This window comes from Barbatula barbatula, assembly GCF_947034865.1.
Source record: "Barbatula barbatula genome assembly, chromosome: 17".
Lineage (NCBI taxonomy): Eukaryota > Metazoa > Chordata > Actinopteri > Cypriniformes > Nemacheilidae > Barbatula > Barbatula barbatula.
The window spans coordinates 18,525,327-18,551,492 of NC_136780.1; the positions used below are offsets into that span (position 1 = coordinate 18,525,327).

Here is a 26,166-nt window from a genome sequence, read left to right on the forward strand (position 1 = left end):
CGACAAAAAGCACTGTTGTGTTTTGTCATGTTATTTCATTGAACTCCGTTTAAGCCTAAAGCTACATCAAAATAAAAAATATGAATGAACTAGGATTGCATGTATTTGATTGACTGACTCAGCAAGTAGCCTACTCTGCTGTTCCATTTCTAATATAACCGGATTGAGCCCTCCCGAGTCTGGAAGCCGGTCGAATTGGGACACAGCTGTTTTGTCCCTTTTGGCCTTCCATAATAAAATACAACTTTCTTCTAACTCCCAGTGATCATATCTGCATGTGACGTCAGAGCTTGTCCATTAAATACAAGGCTTTGTGTTACGATACAATTTTGTAAATATTATAATAGATTACATAAATGTTAAAGAATGATGTTTGCATTTCTTTAATTGTTTTCTGCCTCAAACGAATATCGAAAAACAACGAAAGCTACATTTCCCAGTTTCCGGTTTCCGGGAACACAATGATGACGTTGAATTTGTCCTAACTTACATGGATCGTAGCGACATGAGTGTACATTTTCGGTTTTAAATCTTGCGAGTTTATAAGTATGAATGCAATCGTGTCAGTACAAAACAGTGTTAGTAATCGCGCTGTTAGCATCTGCGTGTTATTGGTCATCGTATTGGCGGCTATTTGCGGGCGGTTTGCGGCGGCAGGTGATCTAACACACAGTCAAACTAATGAAGAGTCTTTCAGTGATACAGCTGACAGTGATGTACACGACCAGAGTAACACTGGTGGAGACACAGTAACGGCGATCAGGTATTCATTACATATCATTTCCATTTGACGACAGAAATGATGTGTTTTCGTATTCGAAACGTATTGAAAGTAATAGCAATGGTTATCATTCAGAAGTACAGAGCATACAAAACGCATTCAAGTGTCAACATATCTGTCAGTAGGCCTATATAATGTCATAGGATATTCTTAATTGAATGTTTATGAAACGTTGCCATTCATATTATTTTGGCAGGTTAAATGACACAGAAATCTCCAGCAATGAAACCGTTCAAACAACAACACATGTGCCTAAGCACACAACCCCAGCACCTCCTAAAAACGACGAGCCAATCCTGCCGGAGCAGACAGGGGTCAAAGCCCAGGAAGAGGAGCAGTCCAGTGGGATGACCATCTTCTTCAGTCTGCTAGTAATTGGTGCGTAACTGTTATTTAACATTGTGTGGGACATTCTTTCGTTGACTATTAAACTTAACGATTCAAATTTTATAAAAACATTGAATCCAAAGCAAGGTTATTATAGGGGCTGGATGCTATTTGGGTATTTGAAATCGGCACCCAAATAAACACACTGCTATGCAAAAGAAACACTCCTGCGTCTTTGCTTCATCCTCAAAATAATGAACATGCTATACTACAGAAGCATGAAATGGAAAATCTTTTATAGCTTAATCAAAATGGCTTAGCAAAATCAATAATGCTCGAGCTCCTGCATTTTGGACCAGTTGGAGTTTTTTTAATAAGCATGCAGGGCAACCACCTAATTTACACCGCATTACAGTAATCTAGTCTTGATGTCATAAAGGCATGAATTAACTTCTCTGCATGTGATGGTGACAGCATATGACATAGTTTAGATATATTTTTAAGATGGAAAACGCAATTTTACAGGTGTTGGAGACATGGTTCTCTAATGACAGAGTACTATCGAATAAAACACCAAGATTATTAACTGACGACAAGGGTTTTGTGGTACATCCGTCAATAGTTCAGCAGTATTCTTTGTTGTTACGTATGGCGGTTTTCGGTCCAATAAATGACACTTCAGTTTTGTCAGAGTTCAGTAATAAAAAATTGTTACTCATCCAGTTTTTTATATCGACTATGGAATTGCTGTGTTTCATGAGGCTTTGAGGAAATATAAAGTTGCGTATCATCAGCATAACAGTGAAAGCTAACTCGCTTTATTATATCTCCTAGAGGTAGCATGAATAATGCGAAGAGTATAGACCCTAAGACTGAGCTCTGTGACACCTCATTTACATTTTTACATTTACAGTTTACATTTAGTCATTTAGCAGACGCTTTTATGCAAAGCGACTTACAAAGAATTCGGGGAGCAATAAGCGATATGTCATACATATGTCATGTTTCTTGCTACATATTGAAAACGGTCAGTTATATAAGATCTAAGCCATTTCAAAGCAATTCCCTTAATGCTGACATCATTTTCGAGTCTATGTAGGAGTGTGCTGTGGTCATTGGTGTCGAATGCAGAACTAAGGTCTAGCAGCACAAATAAGGAGATACAACCTCGGTCAGACGCCATAAGCAGATCATTTGTAACTCTGTTCAAAGCAGTCTCTGTACTGTGATGTGCTCTAAATCTTCATTGATGTCATTCCTTTGGAGGAAGGAACATAATTTAGTTGAGACATTTCCAGAACTTTTTATATGAAATGTAAATTCGATATAGGTCTGTCGTCAACTAGTTTTCTAGGGTTGAGTTGGTTGTTTCTGACAAGGGGCCTTATAACAGCCACATTATATGCTTTGGCACATGTCCTAGTGCAGTGGTTCTCAAACTTTTTTGGTCATTCCCCACTTTAGACAAGGGGGAATTTTCAAGCCCCACCTGCCCCCATCGCCCCAACACAATGCTAATGAAATGCGCAACAAGCTTAACATGTTCCAATTTATTGAACTAACAAGTAGTAACAGGGTAACAAGTTGAATCTAAAATACAAACTATATACATCAAATAACAGAAAGTTCTAAAATAAAGAAAATAAAAGTGCAGCTGTGTCATAATAACTTTCAAAAATAGAAAAGATATAAAAGTGCCATTTTGAAATCTGTAAAAAAAAAACATTTAAATATGGCTGCGAAAGTTTTTTCCGTTACAATTAATATGCCGATGTCACGTTATTTTGGCACTTCGGTTCCAGGTTACGTTTTTCTCGGGGTCTCATATCTAATGTTCTTTTAATATAGACTCCATGTAGACTAGTAATGATTACCCCTTTAATGTTTCCATGGCGACGCGTCATATTTGTCACGTGACACACCGCAGCCACACCTTATGACAGATCGCCTTAATTTCTTTTTTATTTAAAAAAATATTCACAAACTTGCTTACCATGTCATCAACTATCTGATATTCCGATTCTCAAAAATGTGTAATTGAGTGTGTTTGGTCATTTATAAATAATCTTGATCTACGTGAGACGGGTGCAACCATGTTTCTTTACGACGCAGTTCAGAGAGTTTTGTCTGTCATCAGTTTCTCCCGAAATACATGCAAGAAAGTGGCCGGTGAACTCCGAGAACTTTAACTCTTGTAAACTTTATAGTTACTTCCACTATGTCTGTCTGATGTGAATAACACACGTCGTCAAATTATATTTGAATAGACCGTAGGCGCACGGAAATAATATCCCATATATGGGACCAAACCGGATACCGCTCAAAAGGTTAACAATTTCTGTAGCGAGGTAGGCGGGACGAGAGCCTGGATTCGAGGCCGGTGCGTGAATGATAACGAGCGTCAGCTGAACGCGCACCGTACTATTGGTTTGCGGCACCAGTGTAACAAAGTTCCATGAAGGGAAGGAAGGAGGGGGGGAACCGGCGAACATTTAACATCTTTAATCAAATCAAATTAACAAGGACTTAAAAGACAAACACAATTTCCGGGCCCGGTCCTCTCTCACTGACGCTCGTCCACTTATGGTTCACAATCCCCTCCGTGATACCAGACCAGTGCGCGTACAGCTCGTTATCATTCACGCACCGGCCTCGAATCCCGGATCTCTCCCCGCCTACCTCACTACAATTTTATTTGTAACCATGAATACAAAATGCCGGAAGATTTGATCTCACGTTTCCATACAAGGCATAAAAAGGAACATTTCCTCCCGTTCGGCGCGCCCCATCTGTCACGTCTCTATTCCCCACCAGTGGGGCGCGCCCCACAGTTTTAGAAACGCTGTCCTAGTGTCAGAGATCAGTTAATAATGCTAAGAAGAGGATCTATAATTTCTGGGAGCATCTCTTTCGGTAGATTTTTGTATAGGGTCTAGCATGCATGTAGTTGATTTAGATAGTTCATCGGGATCTACAGTAGAAAATAATAGCAATTTCTCCTTAGAGGCGCTGTAGTTAGTTGTTTGTTCAGCGGGTTTCACTTCTGGTTGCATGGTTATAATTTTTTCTCTAATATCTTTCTCTAATAGATTTTATTTGTGAAATTGTTCATAAACTCATCATTGCTATGCTGATATACAGAATCAGAAGTCGCTGACGATTTTTAAATTTATTTAGCCACTGTTAAATAAAAACCAGCATCAATCCTAGGTTTTCTTCTATTATGGATGAAAAGTAGGCGAATCTTCCTGTATTTTCGAATACTATCCTTCCATGCTGTACTAAATACCTCTAATTTAGTTTTCTTAAAGTTGCGCTCCAATTTTCATGCCGCTTAGTTTAGAGCCTTAGTGTGTTCATTATACCACGGTGTCGGGCTGTGAGTCGGTCCTGACACATGTTGTCTAAAGCCCATGGAGTTAAAAGTGTCTTTGAAAGCCATTCCTAAAGCATCTGTATCATTATCTACATGGATGTTAAAGTCACCAACAACAAGATCTCTGTCTGCGGCCAGAACTAGCTCTGATAAGAACCCACCAAATTCTTTAATAAAATCTGTGTGGTGCCCTGGAGGCCTATAAGATGTCTTATCCTTAGTATTAGGTTTTGCGAGCTTTCTCATACATAGCACCTAAACTCTTGAATAGCCTTCCTGATATTATTTGAGGATCAGACACACTCGCCCAATTTAAATCTAGATTAAAGACTCATCTTTTCAGCCATGCATTCACTTAATGCAAAATATGCTTTATTTTTTCATTAAAATAAAAATAAAAGCAATACTTCCTAACATAAAAAATGACAGTCAATAAAATAAAAGAATCCTGGAAAATATTCTTAATCAATAAAAAACTAACTTATATGAAGATTCACTTTCATAACATATTAAGGCATTGACTATTTATTTGAATGCTTAAAACATTAAAACACCAATAAACATGTAAAATATAAAGTTTTTTAGAACTGCAACTTAAAACAAAGCAGTTCAACACTGAATGGTCTGCCCACCTTTCAACAATGTCAACATATTCCTTGCAAAATACACTGCAATCACCATTAACATTTACAAACAAATAATTAACTAAATAAATAAAAAAATAGTACAAATTAAATTAAAATAAAATGGCACAGTAAAGAAACGTAAAAAAACAACATACAACTTTTAACATTAAGATGCTAATATTTGTTTACTACAAAATATGCTCACACCAAAATGTCAACATTCTCAGCCAGAGTTTAGTTTTCAGGGACTGTAACCTTGCAAAACCGAAAGTGACCATTTAAAAATAAAATATTAACAACAATAAACATCAAACGGCCTTTACCATTCCCAAACAAAGTTTAACAATTCAGTTCAACAATCCTTTCGAATGTTTCACATTTTAACATGAAGTTGTTAATATCCGTTTAACTTCAAAGATGCTAACATCTCAACATTCACAGTGAGAGTTTAGTTTTCAGGGACTGCACTCCTGCAGAGCAGTTAGTGCCAATTTGCATAAACACCTTCTAAATTACCTGAAAAGTATATTTTAGTTTTTTTGGGTATTCAAAATCCAAGGTGAAGATGAGGCCAAACATGGAAGAAACAGCAGATTGTATGTCTGAAATGTCTTTCAGAAAAATTGCCTCCTCAAAAACAAAAAGTTTGTAAATGTAGGCAGTTGGACGCTAACGTGAGTTTTAGATAGTTTTGCGCTGTACTTAGATTCGGAGCAGAAGGAAAAAGGCCATTTATACCAACCCGGGAGCGTTTAAAAATGAAAATATTTGTATCTGTTTGCTTTTCATGCGGTTGACACAACATATTTTCCCACACGCGTTTCTGTCCGCTGGTGGGAGTGTGCTTTCCTGTGTATGGGCGCGCATGTGTGCGCTCGCGCATCGGGTTGAACTCTATTGCGGAGAAGAAATGACATGCAGATAAATACCATAATGCTATTAAGTTTGTTTAATAAAAGAACAAGGTAAAGACATGTTCTATAGGAAAGGTCACCTTAAATGACTTCTCTTGTGATATGGTGCTATATAGAAAAACTAAAATGAACTTGACTTCATGGGGGGTGCAGTTGGAGGGGCGGTGCGCAGAGCCCCCTCTAAGGTAATGGTAGAGGAAACACTGCACTGGTAGGTCAGGCTACATCAATGCAGTATACTTGTAGTAATTACTTGCTACTTATTTAAATATTTGGCTAATAGGGCAAATTTTGGTTTTGTTAGCATTTTTTAAAGAGTATCTTTATTTTTCAGGTATATGTATTATTTTGGTTCATCTGCTGATCAAATTCAAGCTGCACTTTTTGCCTGAGAGTGTGGCTGTGGTCTCTCTAGGTAAGTGACAATTTGTTTATTTGGTGTTGGGCAGAGCAAATGGATAGGCCTTAATGATAACTGCAAAATGGTCATTCTGCGTTAACCAGAGGTCCCCGGCTCAATTTGTTTAATTTTTAATATTACAGAAGCACGACAAACATCTTAAGTGACGAAAGCCAAAATATTAAAGGGCATGGATAAATATTTACTGAGTAATCCACTAATTTGTAAAGGGGGATAAAAATGACAAATTTCACCTTAAATTTGGAGGCATATTAGAAGGGGTGAAAATTACATGAGAAATATGTCAGCATCATTATTTTATTTTCAAACCGATTGGTAAAGTCTGTTGTCTTTGGGAATCCTTGTTGCATGTTATGCCAATGGTGACAGTTCAAAAATTTGAAAAAGGCTTTATTCATGTTTTCTTTTACAAACTTTGCATGCCTGTAACTCCAGAACCATTCCAGAAACTTTATGTCCTTTTAGATTCTTGTGCATTTCTTTTGGGAACTGCATTTAGTAGTAGTTTTCACTCTTGGGCTGTAGCTATCGTTTATTATAGCAATCAAGTATTCTACCAATTATTCCGTCGAGTATTCGGATAACAAGTACTTTTTCTTTATCAAAGAGAAATACTAAATATACAGAAGACAACAAGACTCTATAAATGAACAACTAATTTACATAATTATTGATGGAATCGCATACAGTCATTAACTCTGTGAAAACTAAACCCATTTAGTACATTCCATTGCCATATTACATTCAAAATGCAATATATTACAAATATACAAATAAGAAGCATAAATAAAGATCTAAAGGTAAACAATTCACTTCAGTTTATGCATGATAGTTTACCTACATTCGTTTTTAAAAACACTGCGATTTTGTGACAACAAATGCCATTGGCCCTGCTCCTTTCCGCAACTCCCGTTGTGATTTGCTGTTGCTATACCACCCTCCAGAACAGGAGAGATGGCAGAGAATTGGGAAAAGTAGGATCCAAGGAATTCAGTTTTTAAGTCATATTTTATATGTTGGTCCAATGCAGGAAACGAATGAGTGCAGTAAGGAGATTTATTAGGAACACTGTGTTAATACAAAAAAGATTTCAATTTATATGAAAGCACTTCCGCTCTGCATTCAGCCATAGCAAATGTTCATTACCAGTGGGGCTGTCTCGATAATTGTCTCATGCTTTCAGATCATCGCAATTATTGCACATCTCCATAGAAGACACTAGGGGGAGCTGAAGTGCCTGCATATTACAAATGTTTGTGTCTATATTGTGTAGATACAGCATGGTAATACTTGTCAAATTTACCACCACATCACTTAAACTAAACCATATAGCATAAAAATAACCTGCAGTACAATTTAATATTATTTAAGATAATCTCAGTGTGAAAACCAGTTACCAAAATTTCATTAATGGGATAGTTCACCCAAAAACACCAATTTGCTGTTTAGCCATCCGAGATGTAGGTGACATTTTCTCTTGAGTAGAACCATAAAGAAGATTGTTTGGGAGATCGGCAGCCTTCTTTGCCTCATATAATGGGAGTCTATGGGGTCTTCCGGTCTAAGAGTTCCTAAAACACATAATTTGACATTTAATACTCAAACCTGGTGATCAATTGACAGATAGAGCCAGGAACAGATAGCTGGGTTAACTTCGTCTGGAGCAGTGATGGGATGATGGTGTTGAAAGCGGAGCTGAAGTCCACAAACAGGATCCTCACATAGGTTGGTGGTCTATCCAGATGTTTCAGGACAAAATGCAGCCCCCTGTTAACTGCATCCTCAACAGACTTGTTTGCTCTATAGGCAAACTATAGGGGTCCAATAAGGGTTCTGTGATGTCCTAATGTGAAGCTGATGGTAAATTCGACGACACACCGCCGTGTTAATGAAGCAATGAATGAGCGATATGCTCCTTGTTGTAACATCCACAGGTTGTAAAAGGAAAAGTGACATCTAGTGGATAGTTGTAGCAATAACATTCACGTTAATGAATGATCAGTGCTTGCGGAAATATGAAAGAAAATCGACCGCATTTAAAAAAAATGCTAAAACGATAAAGACGTATTAATAAACCAGGCTATTTGAGCATATGATGCATCACAGCAGACTCTGAGAGAGACAGTGAAGCGTGTTGATCAGAAATCACTTTCTTCAAATCTATTTCCACTTTCTACTGACTGTTACTCATGAAATCATGCACTACAAAATCAATGGTTAGAGCAGGAATCTAAATGCATTCTGGTTTAGTACCAACTGTATAAAATCATTTATGTCTGATGGCAAAATGGCTCTATAGTGCCACCTACAAAATTTCAATAAAGCAGCCCTTACACGCTATTTCACGTAAATGTATTTTAGAAGAACTTCTTGATTCCACTAGTGTGGTAGGACTCTGTATGTGTGTGTATTTGAAAAACCCCACAATTTGCCTCACCTGGATTGTTTAATTAATAGCTGTTGAAATGTTAAATGAGACTTTGTAGGTGGCGCTAAAGAGCCATTTTGCCGCAATTGATTCTGAAATCAATATCAGACGTACATTTTTGCCACCTCTCAAACTTATACAAGCTTTTTTGAGATTTCATGCATGGTTTGGCTCTCAAAAATGCAATTCATTTAGCAGATAACAACAAATTGATCAATTCCTCACACCATTTGTGCTCGGGACATAATTAACAACATCTGTTTATCTAAATTTCCCTGAACCTCAAACAAATATAGAATCTTATGAATAACACATTTAGAGCAAGTTAATGTGCCTCAACCCAATCATTTTTGACTTGGTGCCAAAAAGACAGTGAAATGGATGTGTTCAAGGAAGTTGTTTTTATAGATAGGAAAATTATAGATTTTTGTTTCAACATTATTTGTTCTTCAGACATTCCTCTCAAAATAAATAAAGTTCCAGATTTTGGCTAATTGACCCACATTTGGATTTTGATGACGGACAATGTGTACATTTTACAGTTTACTCTTGAAGCCATATTTGGATCTCATATCTCTAGGACTGAACCATATAGGGGCTTTTAAATGTTGTTCCCAAAATAAATGTTTTTTATTCAAAAGAATCTAAAAAGACATGAAGGTATCTCTTAATGGTGTGTGAACTTTGTAAAATAGAACACAAAAAGGATTGTTAAAGACAACAGATTTTGCTAATAGATTGTAGCAAAGATCATATAAAAAGAAGGAAGAGGACGAGGTCGGCTGGACTGCTACTGGCTTTATTTAAAGATTCACATGGTTCAATAATTCAAACACAAGTGGACGCTCTCTTGGTGTACTTTCGCATACAGTGAGGGAAGTAATGATTTGATCCCCTACTGATTTAGGAAGCTTGCCTGCTTACAAAGAAGTGAAGGGTCTATCATTTTTATGGTGGGTTTATTTTAACTGATAGAGACAGAATAAAAAAATCAGGGTAAAATACTTTATATAATGGTTATATTTTATTTGCATTACAGTCAGCAAAATAAATATTTGATGCCCGAGCAAAACATAACTTTTTACTAGAGAAACCCTTGTTGGCAAGCACAGAGGTCAGACATTTCTGATAGTTGGTCACCAGGTTTGCACATGTGTCAGGATACATTTGAGTCCACTCCTCTGTGATTCTTTTAGGTTTCTTGGCTGTCGCTGAGCAGATTGGAGTATTAGCCTCCTTCACAGATGTTCTATAGGACTAGGGTCAAGAGACTGGTTAGGACATTTAATGTGCTGCTCCTTAAGCCACTCTTTGGTTTTTCATGTTAAAGGTAAATCCACGACCCATCTTCAGTGATCTAGTTAAGTGGAGGAGGTTCTTGCCCAATATTTGATGGTACATGGGCCCGTCCCTCAGCACTTCAATGAGGTGAAGTCATCCTGTACCCGAGTAGAGAAAAAGACCTAAAGCATAATGTTTCCAACACTGTGTTTCTCTTTATGGATGGTGTTCTTGGGGTCATAGTCAGTTTTTCTCTCACTCCAAAAACAGGAGTCAATTTTAGTCTCACAGCACTTTCTCCAAAGCCTTTTCTGAATCATTTTGATGTTCATTGTCAAACTTCAGATGAGCCAAGCGGGCCTTCTTGGACAGGAGGACCTTGCAGGTGCTTCAGAATTTCAATCTATTGTGGGATAGTGTGTTACCAATGGTTTGCTTGCTAACTGTGGTCCCAACGGTCTTGAAATCACTTACAGGTTTCTTCCGTGTAGTTCTGGGCTGATCTTTAACTTTTCTCATGATCATATTTACCCCATTGGGGAAATCTTGCAGGGAGCACCAGACCAAGGACAATTCATAGTTATTTTGTAATTCTTCTATTTCCAAATAATGGCACCAACAGTTGTTTCCTTCTCACCAAGCATCTGTCTGTAGCCTATTCCAGGTTTGTGCAGGTCTACAATCTTGTCCCTGACATACTTTGAAACGTACAGTATTTGGTCTTGACCATGGTGGTGGAGAGGTTGAAATGAAAACTACAGATTCTATAGGCAGGCATCTTTAATATTCATAACAAGCTGATTTAGGAGTACTTTCTTAAAGTGACTGGACTAATCTGTCTCCATATAGGCACAGAACCAATCTATGGAGCCAGAATTTTTGCTGGTTAGAAGGGAATCAAATACTTATTTCACTGACTGAAATGCAAATCAATTTATAACCTTTACATACATACATTTAACATTTTGTCTTTCATGGCCTTGGACTTCAGATGTTGGTCTTGCTTCAGTGAAATATCATAAATATAAAAAATTGAGCGGGGGAAAAAGTCAAAATTTGGTAGATTTGACACGGAATGACCCAGTAGTATACATGTAAACAACTGTCATGTGTTCACAAAATGTCTTGTTTCTGTTGTGTATTATGTAATTTATCTTAGAAATGATTTTGGCCTACTAAGTTGTGTGCTGTGATGTGAAAAAGGTTTTCGCCCCATCCTGATTTGTGTGTATTAGGTGTGTCGCAGTATACCAGTATTGACAATAACTGTGAGATAAATGGAACGGTTCACTCCAGAAATTAAATTAGCCTATATTTTACTCGCCCTCAACTCTCAAGGGTCTCTATTTGTTCTTTCTTGCAGTCATCACAAGCGTGGAATTCATCTACATTGCTCATAATTCAAATTCAATAATCAAATCTTTAGCGGGGCAAAAATGTTCATTGTAGGAATGACATTGCTCTTGCAACGGCTATATACGTGTTCACGAGAGAGTCGAGTTCCAGCAGAAGGCTGATCTCTGACTCAACAAATGATGTATGACAAAATAAATGTGGCTTACGTCATACGGCATATTAATTAGTTTCATGACGGATATATTTTTGGAGCTTCAAAATATTGGCCGCCATTCACCACGATTGTAAATTTGAGAAGAGCTAGGGTATCATTCAGTATATCGCAGACTGTGGTCCTCTTATAGAAGATATATACACCTGGGACAGCTTAAGGTGAAATATATGCCAATTTAATGTCTGAAGTTGGTTCCTTTAATTAAAGAATTTACAGTAAAGATCCTTACACCAGTTAGGATGAATGAAGAGTCAGGAATGAAATAAATAGAAGCAACATTTACTGAATAATTTGTAGTTTTGCCAGAAGTCAGCTTCAGCACAAAGGATTCCACAAGCGACCTGCTTTACATTCAACACAACAGTAATGATAGTCTAACAGAGATTGCTACATTACGTCTTTACTTAAGTTTTATGATTCTGATCGTTTAAGCCAAAGATAATTTGGATAATATCTACACATGGACATCCAGTTCACAGTACATCTGTATTGCTTATATGTATGACAGCAGAAGTCGTATAAATATTGTTTTGGTACTTTAAGCTGTTTACTTATAATGGACTTCTATGGAGGAGAAATGCAAGATGTTTCCCTTTATCAGTCTAATAAGGACTTGTTCTTTTAACAGTAGCCAGTGTTTATGTCAAGTCAAGTAAGGATCCCTGGTCGTTGTTTAGGTACGTTAAACCTGGTTAAGTGTTTTAGAAATTCATCCAACACTGCACTTCCCGGCTGGAGATTCTGGTTTACAAGCCTCCATTTTTCAGTCAAAAATCGCATTTGCCCCTTCATGAACTACAACCTTTGCTTTAAAGTAAAACGCCTCGTAGTTTGATTGTTTTAAACAATAATAAAGGATGCAAAACATAGTCATTTTGAGTTTGTGGTAGTGAATTCCTGTGTAGAAAACTTTTCATGTCATCATGACCACGTGATTGCAAACAAGCTATTGATTGGCTCTCCACCATATTTTAATCATTATTATTATTGGAGGACAAGTAGTATGTATGTTGTTTCCTTCGACAACGAAGTGAAAACGTGGCAACATTTTTGTCCTGTGTCAGCCACCATAGTGAGCTTAGCAGTAGCAACACAGTAGTGACATAAAGTTTCGTGTTTTTCCATGTAAAGGCACAAGAAGGATATGTTAGATCATTACACTTGTGTTACTCATCTGTAGCAACATTTTTGTCACAAGGTAAAATAGTAAAAAAAATTCATAGAGTGCTGTTTATCAATGTTGGAGTAAATAAATCCGAAGAACCTGAAGGCACGTTGTGAGGTTTTTGTTTGCAGTAGCAAGTTGGCATGGAAATGTATGTTATCAAAAGTGCGTCTTGAGACACTACGTCATTTCCTTCTATGATTTCCTTTTTTGTACAGTTCCTGACTGCTGCTTCTCACGTTTTTACTACCAGGGATGCATGATAAATCATCAGACATATAGATATCGGTCAATAAATATAAATTGTTAATGTTATAAACATTGTTATTAATGAGTTTTTTTACTTATAAATTTTTTGAAGCAAATGCATAATCTTCTATGTTAACCCATGTTGACTTTGTTAACTTAAAGTTGTAAAACATTCTTTTTTTTGTTTTTGTTTGAAGATCTAAAACTTTTTAAGACACAAACCTGAAGATGTCTGGATAGGGGCTAATACATTTTCACTGCACTGTACATATAAAACTTAGATTATACCAAATCTTTTGCATGTCTGCATTCATGTCTTTTTACAGGTATTCTGATGGGGGCGTTTATCAAGATCATTGAGTCTCAGCAGTTAGCCAACTGGAAGGTGTGATTCTGGTTTTAACCACTTTAACATTTCTTTGGTTATTCATGACAGCTTGTTGTTGTTTAGACCTCAACAAGTTCAGTTTACTCCAGGGATTTTCCAATACCCTTTTCCCCTATTTTCATGATAATCAAGTATATTTACAGTGGGGGAAATAATTGATTTTAACTGCTAGAAACCAAATATCAACCACAAAATTTTGGGAAAAAATTTATATAAATGTTATAAATTGATTTGCATTTCAGTCAGTGATATAAGTATTTGTATTCAAGACAGTTGGGACCACAGTTAGCAAGCAAACCATTGGAAAACACACTATGCCACAATAGATTGAAATCCTGATGAACCTGCAAGTTCCTCATGCACAAGGCGGCCCGCTTGGCTCATCTGAAGTTTGACAATGAACATCAAAATGATTCAGAAAAGGTTTTGGAGAAAGTGCTGTGAGACTAAAATCGACTCCTGTTTTTGGAGTGAGAGAAAAACTGACTATGACCCCAAGAACACCATCCATACAGAGAAACACAGTGTTGGAAACATTATGCTTTAGGTCTTTTTCTCTGCTCGGGTACAGGATGACTTCACCGCAATAGAGGGCTAAAGGACTGGCCCATGTACCATCAAATATTGGGCAAGAACCTCCTCCACTTAACTAGATCACTGAAGATGGGTCGTGGATTTACCTTTAACATGAAAAACCAAAGAGTGGCTTAAGGAGCAGCACATTAAATGTCCTAGCCAGTCTCTTGACCCTAGTCCTATAGAACATCTGTGAAGGAGGCTAATACTCCAATCTGCTCAGCGACAGCCAAGAAACCTAAAAGAATCACAGAGGAGTGGACTCAAATGTATCCTGACACATGTGCAAACCTGGTGACCAATTATCAGAAATGTCTGACCTCTGTGCTTGCCAACAAGGATTTCTCCAGTAAGTACAAAGTTATGTTTTGCTTGGGGATCAAATACTTATTTCACAGACTGAAATGCAAATCAATTCATAACGTTTATACAACATTTTTTCCCCTGATTTAAAAAAAAAATCTACCAAAAAATTATAGACCCTTCATTTCTGTAAGCAGGCAAAATTCAGCAGGGGATCAAATAATTATTTCCCTCTTTCCCTGCTTTTTTAAATGCACGTTAAAAACGATCTCATAGTGATTTTAGATCCCTCTGAAAGAGCCGTAGTTCACGGAAGAGCTGTGCATAAAACACAGAATCATTTAAGAATTGATTTAGTCAAGTCAGCTTTATTTATATAGCGCTTTTGACAATTGTCATTGTTACAAATCAGCTGTACAAGAAAACATTGACTATAAGCAAAACATATAAGGTTATGCAAGTCAAAACACAGGACAAATATCAGACAGACTATACATTTCTATATGCAGTGTTAATTAAATAAAACTATAAAATTCTGGCAGCCCCACGGCCAGGCAAACAGTGCAAAACAGTATGCAAATGGTGGCGAGGATCCCAAAACTCCATTGGAGGAGAAAAAAAAACCTCAGAGGGAAACAAGGCCTAACCAGGGGATTCCAGTTCCCTTCTGGCAAAAGCTGCAGCCTCTGCACAAGCTCGACAGTGCTTGCACAACAAGGCAAAATTACAAATTATTAATGATAATCTTAAATCTATAAACATTTTTGAATTTGAATGCACGACCCTCGTTTTCCAGTTGTATAACCTACGGCAACACGCCAATGCAGAAGTGGTTATACAGCATCTGAGATGAGGCATCTGTTGTTCTGTTATTATGGTTCACGATTACTCTTTGGCGAGTAAAGGAAATGCAAAAAAAAGTGAGAACATGTTTACTTTTTAAATGACGATGTTTTAAACACGTAAATCTGTGTAGCATTACGCTACCAAATCAATTGACAAAGTCCAATATCATTCGCGGGCTAACGTAGCTTTACATTCACCTGTCGGAGAAAGTAAGAAAACATGAGAACACCGGGGTACACATTGATAATTCTGTAATTTAACTGAGACTGGTAACTAGATTGATGAAATAGTTTGCTGTGTCAGTGTTCCACAGCCCCACCTCAAAAAATATTCACCAGCCGCCACTGATCAATTCATGCATTAACTATAGTTTATGGTTAATCTGTCTAATATTGAGTTGGTTACCAAGATCGATTTTCTTTATTAAATAATACAGAAGGTAAGGTGCTTAGAATTAAATCGCAATATTGATAAAAAAATCACAATTCTATAATTTTTTGAAAACGTTCAACCCTAATGTATACGCATAAAACGGTTTTCTTTTATCAGGGAAAGGTCATAAAAACTGTAAGCAAAAACTGCTCGACCTTTACAGTTTTACTTTCAGTTTTGTTTATGTGCACAACAGCGTAATAGTAAAAGACTGAAATGGAAGTAACAGTAAAATAACGCATAAAAGTCCGCTCTTGAATCACACAGTAGGTGTAGTAACAGCAAAATGAAAAACTGTTTATGAGGGTTTTATGGATATAAGAAGAAACTGATTTCCCACGGTGACTTGAAACATTTAAAAAAGGTTTCTTTTAAAAGCTGATTTTCGATAGATATCCGTTTATTTTGTGCATGTAAACACACTCAATGAACAAGTGTCATTGTTAGTCATTAGAATACATTATTATGCAATAATAAAGTGACTAAGTGGGTTGCAAAGCTTGTACATGGCATATTTTTTATCTAATTTATTAATCCCTGATTTATTTTTAAAACTACAATGCACTCACACGTCAGCTCAAAATCCCAGAAAAATGTAAAAAACAATTTCAGTTTTTTTATGGAATATTGCAGTGTTTTTTATGAATAGCATTTCAGTGTGGGTCAGTCACCTTTTCAAATGTATGTGCCTAATCTGAAAATTTATTTTCCTGTGATGTAAATTAGATTGCTTGGGCAGAACATTCTTTAACTCCTTCCATCCAACTGTCAGTCTGCTGCAAGTTCCATTTGTTTGTTTGGTTTTTGGTAAAAACAACAAAAGTTTTACAGTGATTTTGTTGTAGCTGTCATGCATTTGTTTGCAAATGTCACTAATCATCTTTACTGTCCTCTTTATTTCTCTTTTAGGAAGAGGAGATGTTTCGCCCAAATATGTTTTTTCTTCTATTATTACCACCAATTATTTTTGAATCGGGATACTCATTACATAAGGTAAAACTGACTTTAATTCTAAACAAATTGACTTGAAAACAGGGGTGTTATTTAGTAAGGCAGTTTTTAATTGTTTAGTAGTTCATTTTAATAGTTCTGCCAAAAATTTAAATTCATATTTTATGACATATGGAGATTTTTCATCTTTGGTTTTTTTTGTCAACAGTTTTTAAGCAATATTAAACTGTAGCTTGAATAACTGTTCAAAATCATGCAGAATGTCAGATAGTAAATGTTTTAGCTGAAAAGTAATCGAGTGAATTAAAATGACCTTAAATAATTGTTTTATTTTTTCATTTTTATTATTGATTAAGATTTCTTATGAAAAACAACACATTTTTACCTGTGGTGCATGTACAGTATGTCAACCGTTTCAAAACGTAATTATGTAGACTATTTAAAATGGTGTAACTTGTAGTTTAGGGTAGTTGCATTTTTTTATGTTAACAGACAAAGGTAAAGAAACTAGTAATTAGTTTTGTTTTGATTAACTTGATTTTAAAAGGCACCAAATCTAGCTCTTTTACAAAATCCACAGAATGTGTCTATGAAGTTTCAGCTCAAAATGCACCACATACATTTTATTATACTGTGCCCTAAATATAAATTTTTGCCTGTGAGTCTTGGTCTCTCTTTAAATGCAAATGAGCTGCTGGTCTCCGCCCCTTTCCAGCAGAAACCGCAGGGCTGTGTGAGCCTGCTTCCAGAAACAACAAAACTGAGAATAATAGTCACATAAAGCGAATGAGAAAAACTTCTTATCTTTAAAAACCAAACATGTCTTTACAATGTAAATGACAGTAGACAGGACAAACACGTCATTTATATTAAACATGCTCTCTAACAGTAAGTGCACAAATGCGTTATGTCCTTACCTATGCACATTGCTTTTAAAATTTAAAGTACACAGGAAAATCACCTGTTTAACCTGTTCATATGTTTAAAAAGTAGAAACATGACCCATTATAAATCCATCCACAGCTTACTTTGATCAGACAGCCTCAGGCGGGCCCTTAAAGAATGCCAGAAATCCATTAAGATGACGACTTCGAACGTGCTGAAGTGTTTCCAGAAATGTGTGCCTTCTGCATCAGATGTTTAGCCAATGGTCCCTGGGCGTGACGCTTGAGGCTGAGACAGAGACTAGGTGTAAAGTTACTTCACCTGACGTCTTCTGCACATTCTTTTGAGAAATAATACATATCCACTGTTTCTTCAGAGCCACAGATGTAGGGAGTAAATTATTTTCAGTCTTGCATCTGTGAGGGTACAGTCAAGGTAAGGAAGGCAATGAAAAATAGTTTCCAAAAAATATATTTAATATAAAGTCAGGCGTTTACACAAATGATTAAAAAAAAGGAAACTAAAGTCCAAATGAACAAATCAAATGTTAGGCCTATAACTGAGGTCAACAGAACAAACAAACCTCAAATAACTTAATACATAGGGAAAACCAACCTGAACTGCTCTACTAAGGAAACAGAGAAACATTTATACAAATGGACTAGTCCACATTAACACACAAGGGGAAGACAAACCACAAACTTCAAAATACACTCAAAATGAATACAAACAAGATCAGTTCCATGATTAGAAAATATAAATAAATATGTAAATGAGGAATAAAGTGTCTGAGTCTTCTTACTGAATATATGTATCATACGAATGCAGAAATCAAAATACAACTATACATATTAGGTGCGTGTGTGTAGGTGTGCGCAAAATTACCGCTTGCTAATGTGTGGCTGCATCGCGGGCCATCACACATCCAACAACAAACACCTTGTTTATTTACAAAATATTCTTGCAGCTCACTGTAAGTAGTCCAGTGTGAAAACAATGAACTCAATGAGGGCGGAGACAGCAGTCCATCAGCAGTCATGGGCAGGGCTTAATCAATGTGATGTCAGGTTACTGAGAGAAGGCCAAAAGTTTGTTCAGGTGGACTGTTGAGCTTGATTGAGGATTTAATAAAAATTAATCTGTGTATATTTATCATTCTAGGGGGTTTCTGTGCACACACTCCTGACACACAGTTATGTTCAAACAACATTTAAATGTGCATTTTCTGGATTTGGGCTCTTTAAAACAAAACATTGTTTTTGCACCAACTTAAACAGGTTTTTGTTTTTATTCCGCAGGGGAATTTCTTTCAAAACATTGGCTCAATCGCACTATTCGCTGTGTTTGGAACAGCGATCTCTGCCTTTATAGTGGGTGGAGGAATCTACTTTCTGGGACAGGTAGAAGCACATACATATGAAAGACGTACATACATTTTATCATGTCTGTCTATGCGTTTCAATCATGCACACAGAGGTGGAAACGAGAACCCTCTGGTTTCGCTGTCTTTTAATACTTGTATAAGAGTTGGGCAGTTGTATCAACATCGAAACACTTGCCACAAATAAACACAGAAACACAAGGGAGATCTTAAGGCAAAAAACTGAATGCTGATGCACTGTGTATATAATTGGACTGTCTTATGTGATCAGAGATCCAAATCTTTCCACATCTTTTATTAGCCCATCCTTTATCCAAGTAACAATGACAGACACTCTACAATAATCAACACATTTGTACACTTATGTATGCTAATTGGACCCACAGCTAAACAAGAAATACTTGCCTAAACAATAAAGGTACATAGGATAGCCGAATGCTAATGAAACATTACAGTTTATAAACTAAATCTATCCGCACATCAGTTGATCATGAAGTAATAAAAAACTACAGACATTCTTAAACACATTAAATGCAAACACATTTTTAGACCCAAGTAAAATATTTTTTATAAAGAATTTTTCAAGCTACAATGCACAAAGTGCTTTACATAACATACATTACAGAAGAGGTACGCAAAAGACATCACAAAATCCTAAACGCACATCTATACATGTACGTATTCAGTCGACATTTAAAAACAGTCACACAATCAGATGCTCTGATATCCTCAGGCAAACTATTCCAAAGTTTAGGAGCCCTCACTGCAAATGCTTTATCCCCTATAGTTTTATATCTAGTTCTTGGAACTACCGGCAATTCTTTAGAAGATCTCAGACATGTCGCTGTTTCATATGGTCTAAGTAGAAAGGTGCACACATTTAACGCTTTATAAATAAAAAAGAAATAAAAGCATAAGTGAACTTCTCTGTGTCCTTAAAATTCAAAAACGGTCTCACTCTAGAAATATTTCTCAACTGATAAAAACAAGACTGAACCCACTTCTTGACATGAAACTCAAAGTTTAAATTTGTATCAGAATAAACACCCAAATGTTTTACTACCTGCTTATTATTTGTAGAAATCCTCTTTAGAGCAAGCTCAACCTGTATCTTATTTGAGCACTGAGCAATTATCATAATATCCGTTTTTTTTTCATTGTTTAGTTGCAAAAACTGTAGAGCCATCAAATTTTTTATATCAAATACACATGCTTGAAAGACATACAAACTATTTAGATTCTTGGAACTCAATGATAAGTACAACTGTAAGTGAAAATGTAGTATATTAAGCTTTCTGATCACAGCACCTAATGGAAGCATACAAATTGAAAATAAAATTGGTCCTTACAGAGAACCCTGCGGAACTCCACATACAATTTCAGCACGTTGGGATACTTCTCCCCCAACTGACACTACAAATTTCTTATTACATATAGACACAAACCAATCCAACGCCGTCCCCGAAACCTTGACCCATGTATTCAATATATTAATTAAAATAGAGTGGTCAATTGTATCAACTGCTGCAGTAAAATCTAATACTACTAAAACTGAGCATTCAACCGGCATCCTTCACCATAAATAAAACAGTTGTAACACATTAAAAAGAGAGTATTTCTCAAAAATATTGTTCTCATTAATGACATTCAGCAAATGCTTTGCCACTGCATTTTTATTAATTTAGCAATAAAAGGTATCTTAGAAATAGTGTATGTCTTTAATTATTAACAGCTGCAGGATCTACTGATGGCTTCTTCAAGAGTGGTTGGACTGTAGCTATATTTTGTTCATCTGGAACACATCCAGAAATAAGATAAATATTCACTATAGACCGTACAATAGGACCAATAGTTCCAATCACTTCTTTAAACAGTCTTGCTGGAACAACATCAGAAAAACGACTAGATGTTTTCAATTGATTCAAAGTCTCAGAAACATCCTGCTCATATACCGGAGCAAATTAATCTAACAATACTTTCCTACAAACTAGTATTATCCTCAAGAATGACTATTGGAGGAGAAATAGAAGCCCTTATATTTGCAACCTTATTCCCCAAAAAATAACTCAAAAGACCTGCAATCTATGGGACTCAAGGCAATAGGTTGAGGGCTCGTCAATTTATTAAGTACATTTACATTTATTCATTTGGCCGACGCTTTTATCCAAAGAGACTTACAAGTAGTTTTACAGTGTCACATTACTGCAGAGCAATCAGGGGTAAGGTGCCATGCTCAAGGGCACTTCAGTCATGACCTGCTGGCACTGAAATCAAGTGCAATAGTAAAAAGTAAACTCTTTCACTTGTCAAAATTTTACTTTTTTAAACTTTTTCACTTGTCAAGGAATATTATTATTCGAAGTAATGCAAAAGGGAGTAGATGTGTGCTAAGATATTCACGACGTGAGAAACAACAGCCACTCAGCCAGTAATGTTGACAAAATGTCGAAAATGTTTCATTCCTTGAATTAAAGTGAAATCATGCCTACTTGTATGTTTACTTCAACTACAGTGCAGGGACATTCATCACAACAGGAAAATTGGGTGGATATGGTGTACACTGTTTTTTTTATAGGCAGCTTTAAGTAATTTCAAACCTTTTTTGTATGATTCAAAGTTTATTGTCTATAAATGATGTTGTAATGAGATCCATAAAAGGGAAGGAAGGAGGTGGGAACCGGCGAACATTTAACAAAATCCAATCTTCTCCGTGAGATATGCGGGACCGGTGCGCGCACAGCTGATTGCAACTATCACTCACGCCACCGGCCCCGCCTTACTGCTTTCGTCACAGACGTATATTTTAAAGTTGACACTTTAAGTGACATAAAAGCACAGGCAATCAATCGTTTATTAATTGTCAGCCTAAATTAAATGGTTGTAAAAGGCTTTATTGAACCTTATGTAGTGATTTGTCTGGTTAGTCCAGTTGAAATACCTTAATAGCTCCTGTAATATGATTTCACCTCAGTTATTATATCAATATCTTTCTGTTAAACAGGCTGATGTTATTTACAAGATGTCAATGACAGACAGGTGAGTGTGTTTGCTTTTGAATATTTTTTCACCACAGTAAAGTACATTCAGAAAGTTACATTTTTCGATTTGTAGTTGTGTAGTTTCATTCTAAAATTATATATTTTTTTACATATTCATTAATAATATACAGTTGTACTGTATGTTTACGTCTGAATGTTTTTCCTCTCTAGTTTTGCATTTGGTTCTCTGATCTCTGCTGTGGATCCAGTCGCCACTATCGCAATCTTTAACGCACTGAACGTGGATCCTGTGCTGAATATGCTGGTGTTTGGAGAGAGCATCTTAAATGACGCTGTTTCCATTGTGTTAACAAAGTATGCCTTGCTGAATCACAAAACCCTTTCCCATTCATCATTTATTTTAGAAAAGTATTTTCTACCGATTCGAGTTCTGATATAAGGAGCCAGGCTCTGATCTTACTCCAATCCTTAGATAAAAATCACCTCGGAACAAACCACCACTCATCTTTGAACAGAAATAAATACAATACCCTTATTTTTTTAGCACAGGGGGTCACACATGGGAATAATGTGTGTCACTTGGCTGTTGCGATGCATTACACATCGGGAAATTGCACATGAAAGGAATGAGGACCTCTGTTACATAACGAGCCATATTTGAAAATAACTTTCCTGAAACTTATACAAAAGCTATTCTAGGGAGTGTGTTTGGCATAGAAATACACTTTGCTCATGTTTATCATGAGAAAAAGCTATCACGGACCAGTAACTGACATGTTTACGATGAAGTAGTGTTGGGCGGTTTGACAAAGAATCTGTATCACAGTTTATTATAGATTCTGCCGATTTCACGGTTTATCAAGTGTTTTTCCCCATGATTGTTTTTAATGTTAAAAACAAAACAAATATACACTGATCAGGCATAACAATATGACCACCTTCCTAGTATGTTGGTCCCCCTTTTGCTGCTAAAACACCCCTGACCTGTTGAGGAATGGACTTCGCTAGACCCCTGAAGGTGTGCTGTGGTATGTTTGCAGCAGATCCTTTAAGTCCTGTATGTTGCGAGGTGGGGCCTCCTTTGACCGGACTTGTTTGTTCAGAACGTCCCACTCAATTGAGATCTGGGGAATTTGGAGGCAAAGTCAACACCTCAAACTTGTTGTTGTGCTACTCAAACCATACCTGAACCATTTTTGCTTTGTGGCAGGGCTCATCATCTGCTGAAAGAGGCCACAGCCACCAGGGAATACTGTTTCCATGAAAGGGTGTACATTTTCTGCAACAATGCATAGTGGTGGTTTGTGTCAAAGTAACATCCACATGGGTGGCGGGACCCAAGGTTTCCCAGTAGAACAGTGCCCAAAGCATCACACTGCATCTGCCGGATTACCTTCTTCCAACTGTGCATCCTAGTGCCATGTGTTCCCTAGGTAAGTGATGCACCCGGCCATCCAAGTTATTTATGAGAAAACGTGATTCATCAAGGGCCAGCTTCTTCCTTTGCTTCGTGGTCCAGTTCTGATGCTCACATGCCCACTTTTTGCGCTTTCGGCTGTGGACAGGGGTCAGCATAGGCACCCTGACTGGTCTGCGGCTATGCAGCTCCATATGCAACAAACTCCATTGCATTGTCTCTATCAGAACCAGCATTTACTTCTGGTGCAATTTGAGCTACAGTAGCTCGTCTGTTGGATCGCACCACACTTGCCAGCCTTCACTCCCCACATGCAGAAATGAGCCTCGGCCACCGATGACCCTTTCACCGGTTCACTACTGTTCCTTGTTTGACCACTTTGGTAGATACTGGCCACTACAGACCATGAGCACTCTACAAGAGCTGCAGTTTTGGAGATGCTTTGACCCATTTGTCTAGCCATCACAATTTGGCCCTTGACATACTTGCTCTAATCCTCTAAACGCTTGCCCACTTTTCCAGCTTCTAACACAACTTTGTGGACTAAATGTTCCAATGCTGCCTTATATATCCCACCCACTAATAGGTGCTGTGATGAAGAGATAATCAGTGTTAATCACTTCACCTCTCAGTGGTCATAATGTTATGCCTGATGTGTGTAATCTATGCATCAAGTTTATTTTGCATAACAAGGGGCGATACAAAGTTTTGTGCATGTTTATTCCCACAATTAAAAAATAAATATACTTGCACGATGCCAGAGTACCACTGTGCCTCCGCTACATGTTGGCTCTTGGAAAATAATGCACAATGGGAATGTGCATTTAAGGACGCAGATCTGATCCAATTCACTCAGTGTATGCTGTAGATAAGAGACACTCCCTCTTTCCTTTTTTTGTAAACTTATTGTATCAACATGGTAAAATCTTTTAAGATTTCAAAAATCTGTTCGTATCTAGCATCTTCCCCTCTTCATCCATCTGCCTATTGGTCATTCCGTGTCATCTAGAGGTCCCTGGGTCAATTTAAAAAAAACAATTCAGAAGCTAGACCAACATCAGTAGTGATGAATGACAAAATATTAAATGCCACCGATGAATAGTTATTGAGTAATCTAGTATTGAGTAAATCCCTGATTTGTTGAAGTTTCACCGGAAATTTAGAGCCATCTTAGAGTGGGTGAAAAATGATATGAGAAAAATCCCAGCATCATAATTGAGATTGGTATATCTGTTAGTAAAATCTGTTAAATTTAGCAATCCTTGATAAAACTGAGGATTAAACACTTTTTGTGTTATTTTTACCAAATTTGCATGCCTTTAACTCATGAAATGTTAAGGATACCTGATTTTCCTTTAAGATACTTTTGATTTGGGAAGTACATTTTTAAGGCCCCACACATGGCTCAGTCCTAGAGATAATGGGAACTAAATGTGGCTCATGAAAACTGTTAAAATTAACATTAAATACCGAATGGTATTTAATTTATTTTAAAGAGGAATGTCTGAAGACCATATACTGTAATGTTGATGTTAATCTTTTTTTTCTATCTATCAAACACGCTGCACTACACAACCATTTCAGTGTCCTTTTGGATTTTACTTACGGATATACCAATCTATGTGTAAAGATTTTGACTTTCATTACTACTGATGTTGATCTTGCTTCTGTAAAAATAGAAATACCGGGGAATTATTCAAAATTTGGTTAGTTGACATGGAGGGACCCCTATGCCTAATGAACTGTTTGTGTGCCAAATTTCATGACATTTTAAGAATACAAAGACCTAAAAACCCCAAATATAGTATTGCCATGGTATAGTATTAAAAGGTATAGTATTGACACATTAGTAAAGTTAGCTTTATTTATATAGCGCTTTTTAAAATTTTCATTGTTACAAAGCAGCTGCACAAGAAATCATTGACTATAAGCAAAACATATAAGGTTATGCAAGTCAAAACACAGGTCAAATATCAGACAGACTATAAATTCCTATATGCAGTGTTAATTTAATAAAGCTATACAATTCTAGCAGCCCCCCTGGCCAGGCAAACAGAATGCAAACGGTGGTGAGGAAACCAAAATTCCATCGGAGGAGAAAAAAAACCTAAGAGTGAAACCAGGCCTAACCAGGGGATTCCAGTTCCCCTCTGGCAAAAGCTTTAGCCTCTGCCTTGTTGTGCAAGCACTGTTGAACTTGTGCAAAGTAAAAAAGCACAAGGACAAGTTGAACCAATTTAAAAGTTTTTTTAAATGTTATTTTATTAAACGATATGTAATAGGTATCTGAACGCTATTTAACAAATATGGTCTATATGACGTTGGTAAATCTGTTATTGTTTTCCTGTATCCGTTCAAATTAATTATTGAATACTTTCTGTGTTTTCCATTATTCCCAAATAGATAAATATATATTGCAGTCTCTATGAAGTTATTAGACAAATTCTATGTAATTTAACACTATACACTTTGTGGCTCGACAGGATTATGGCAGTATCTAGATTGTAGCTGTGTGCTACTAGAGGCCACATGCGTCAGCCGGTCTGCGACCCCCTTAACTGTGAAATAATAACTTTTATTATTAATATAGTGTTGCAACTACATGTGATAATTTTATAAATAATTTAGGACCAGTATGTTGTTTTGCATCATTAAACATTTTGAGAGGCATAATGTTTACTAACCTTTTTCTGCGTACCTACATCCATATTTTGAGTGTGATTCCCTAGCCCAAAAATTTGAAAACCAACAACAGGCAAAAATATATATTTTTAATAGCTTCTTTTTTTGGAATGTAAAGCGATAACATTTAGAATTTATTGGCCAAGATCATTTTGTAGTAAACATCTG

At 36.7% G+C, this 26,166-nt stretch overlaps 1 protein-coding gene across 1 annotated transcript in view; it reads left to right on the top strand.

Moving 5' to 3' along the window:
* Positions 1-263: 263 nt before the first annotated feature.
* Positions 264-26,166, top strand: part of slc9a8 (solute carrier family 9 member 8) — a 34,558-nt gene continuing 8,655 nt past the window's right edge. The window contains exons 1-8 of the mRNA XM_079478045.1: positions 264-763; positions 978-1,159; positions 6,359-6,439; positions 13,465-13,523; positions 16,593-16,676; positions 18,818-18,919; positions 21,902-21,936; positions 22,110-22,253. Of these exons, the coding sequence (XP_079334171.1) occupies positions 549-763; positions 978-1,159; positions 6,359-6,439; positions 13,465-13,523; positions 16,593-16,676; positions 18,818-18,919; positions 21,902-21,936; positions 22,110-22,253 (902 nt within the window). The 5' untranslated portion in view covers positions 264-548. The remainder of the gene's footprint in view (positions 764-977; positions 1,160-6,358; positions 6,440-13,464; positions 13,524-16,592; positions 16,677-18,817; positions 18,920-21,901; positions 21,937-22,109; positions 22,254-26,166) is intronic.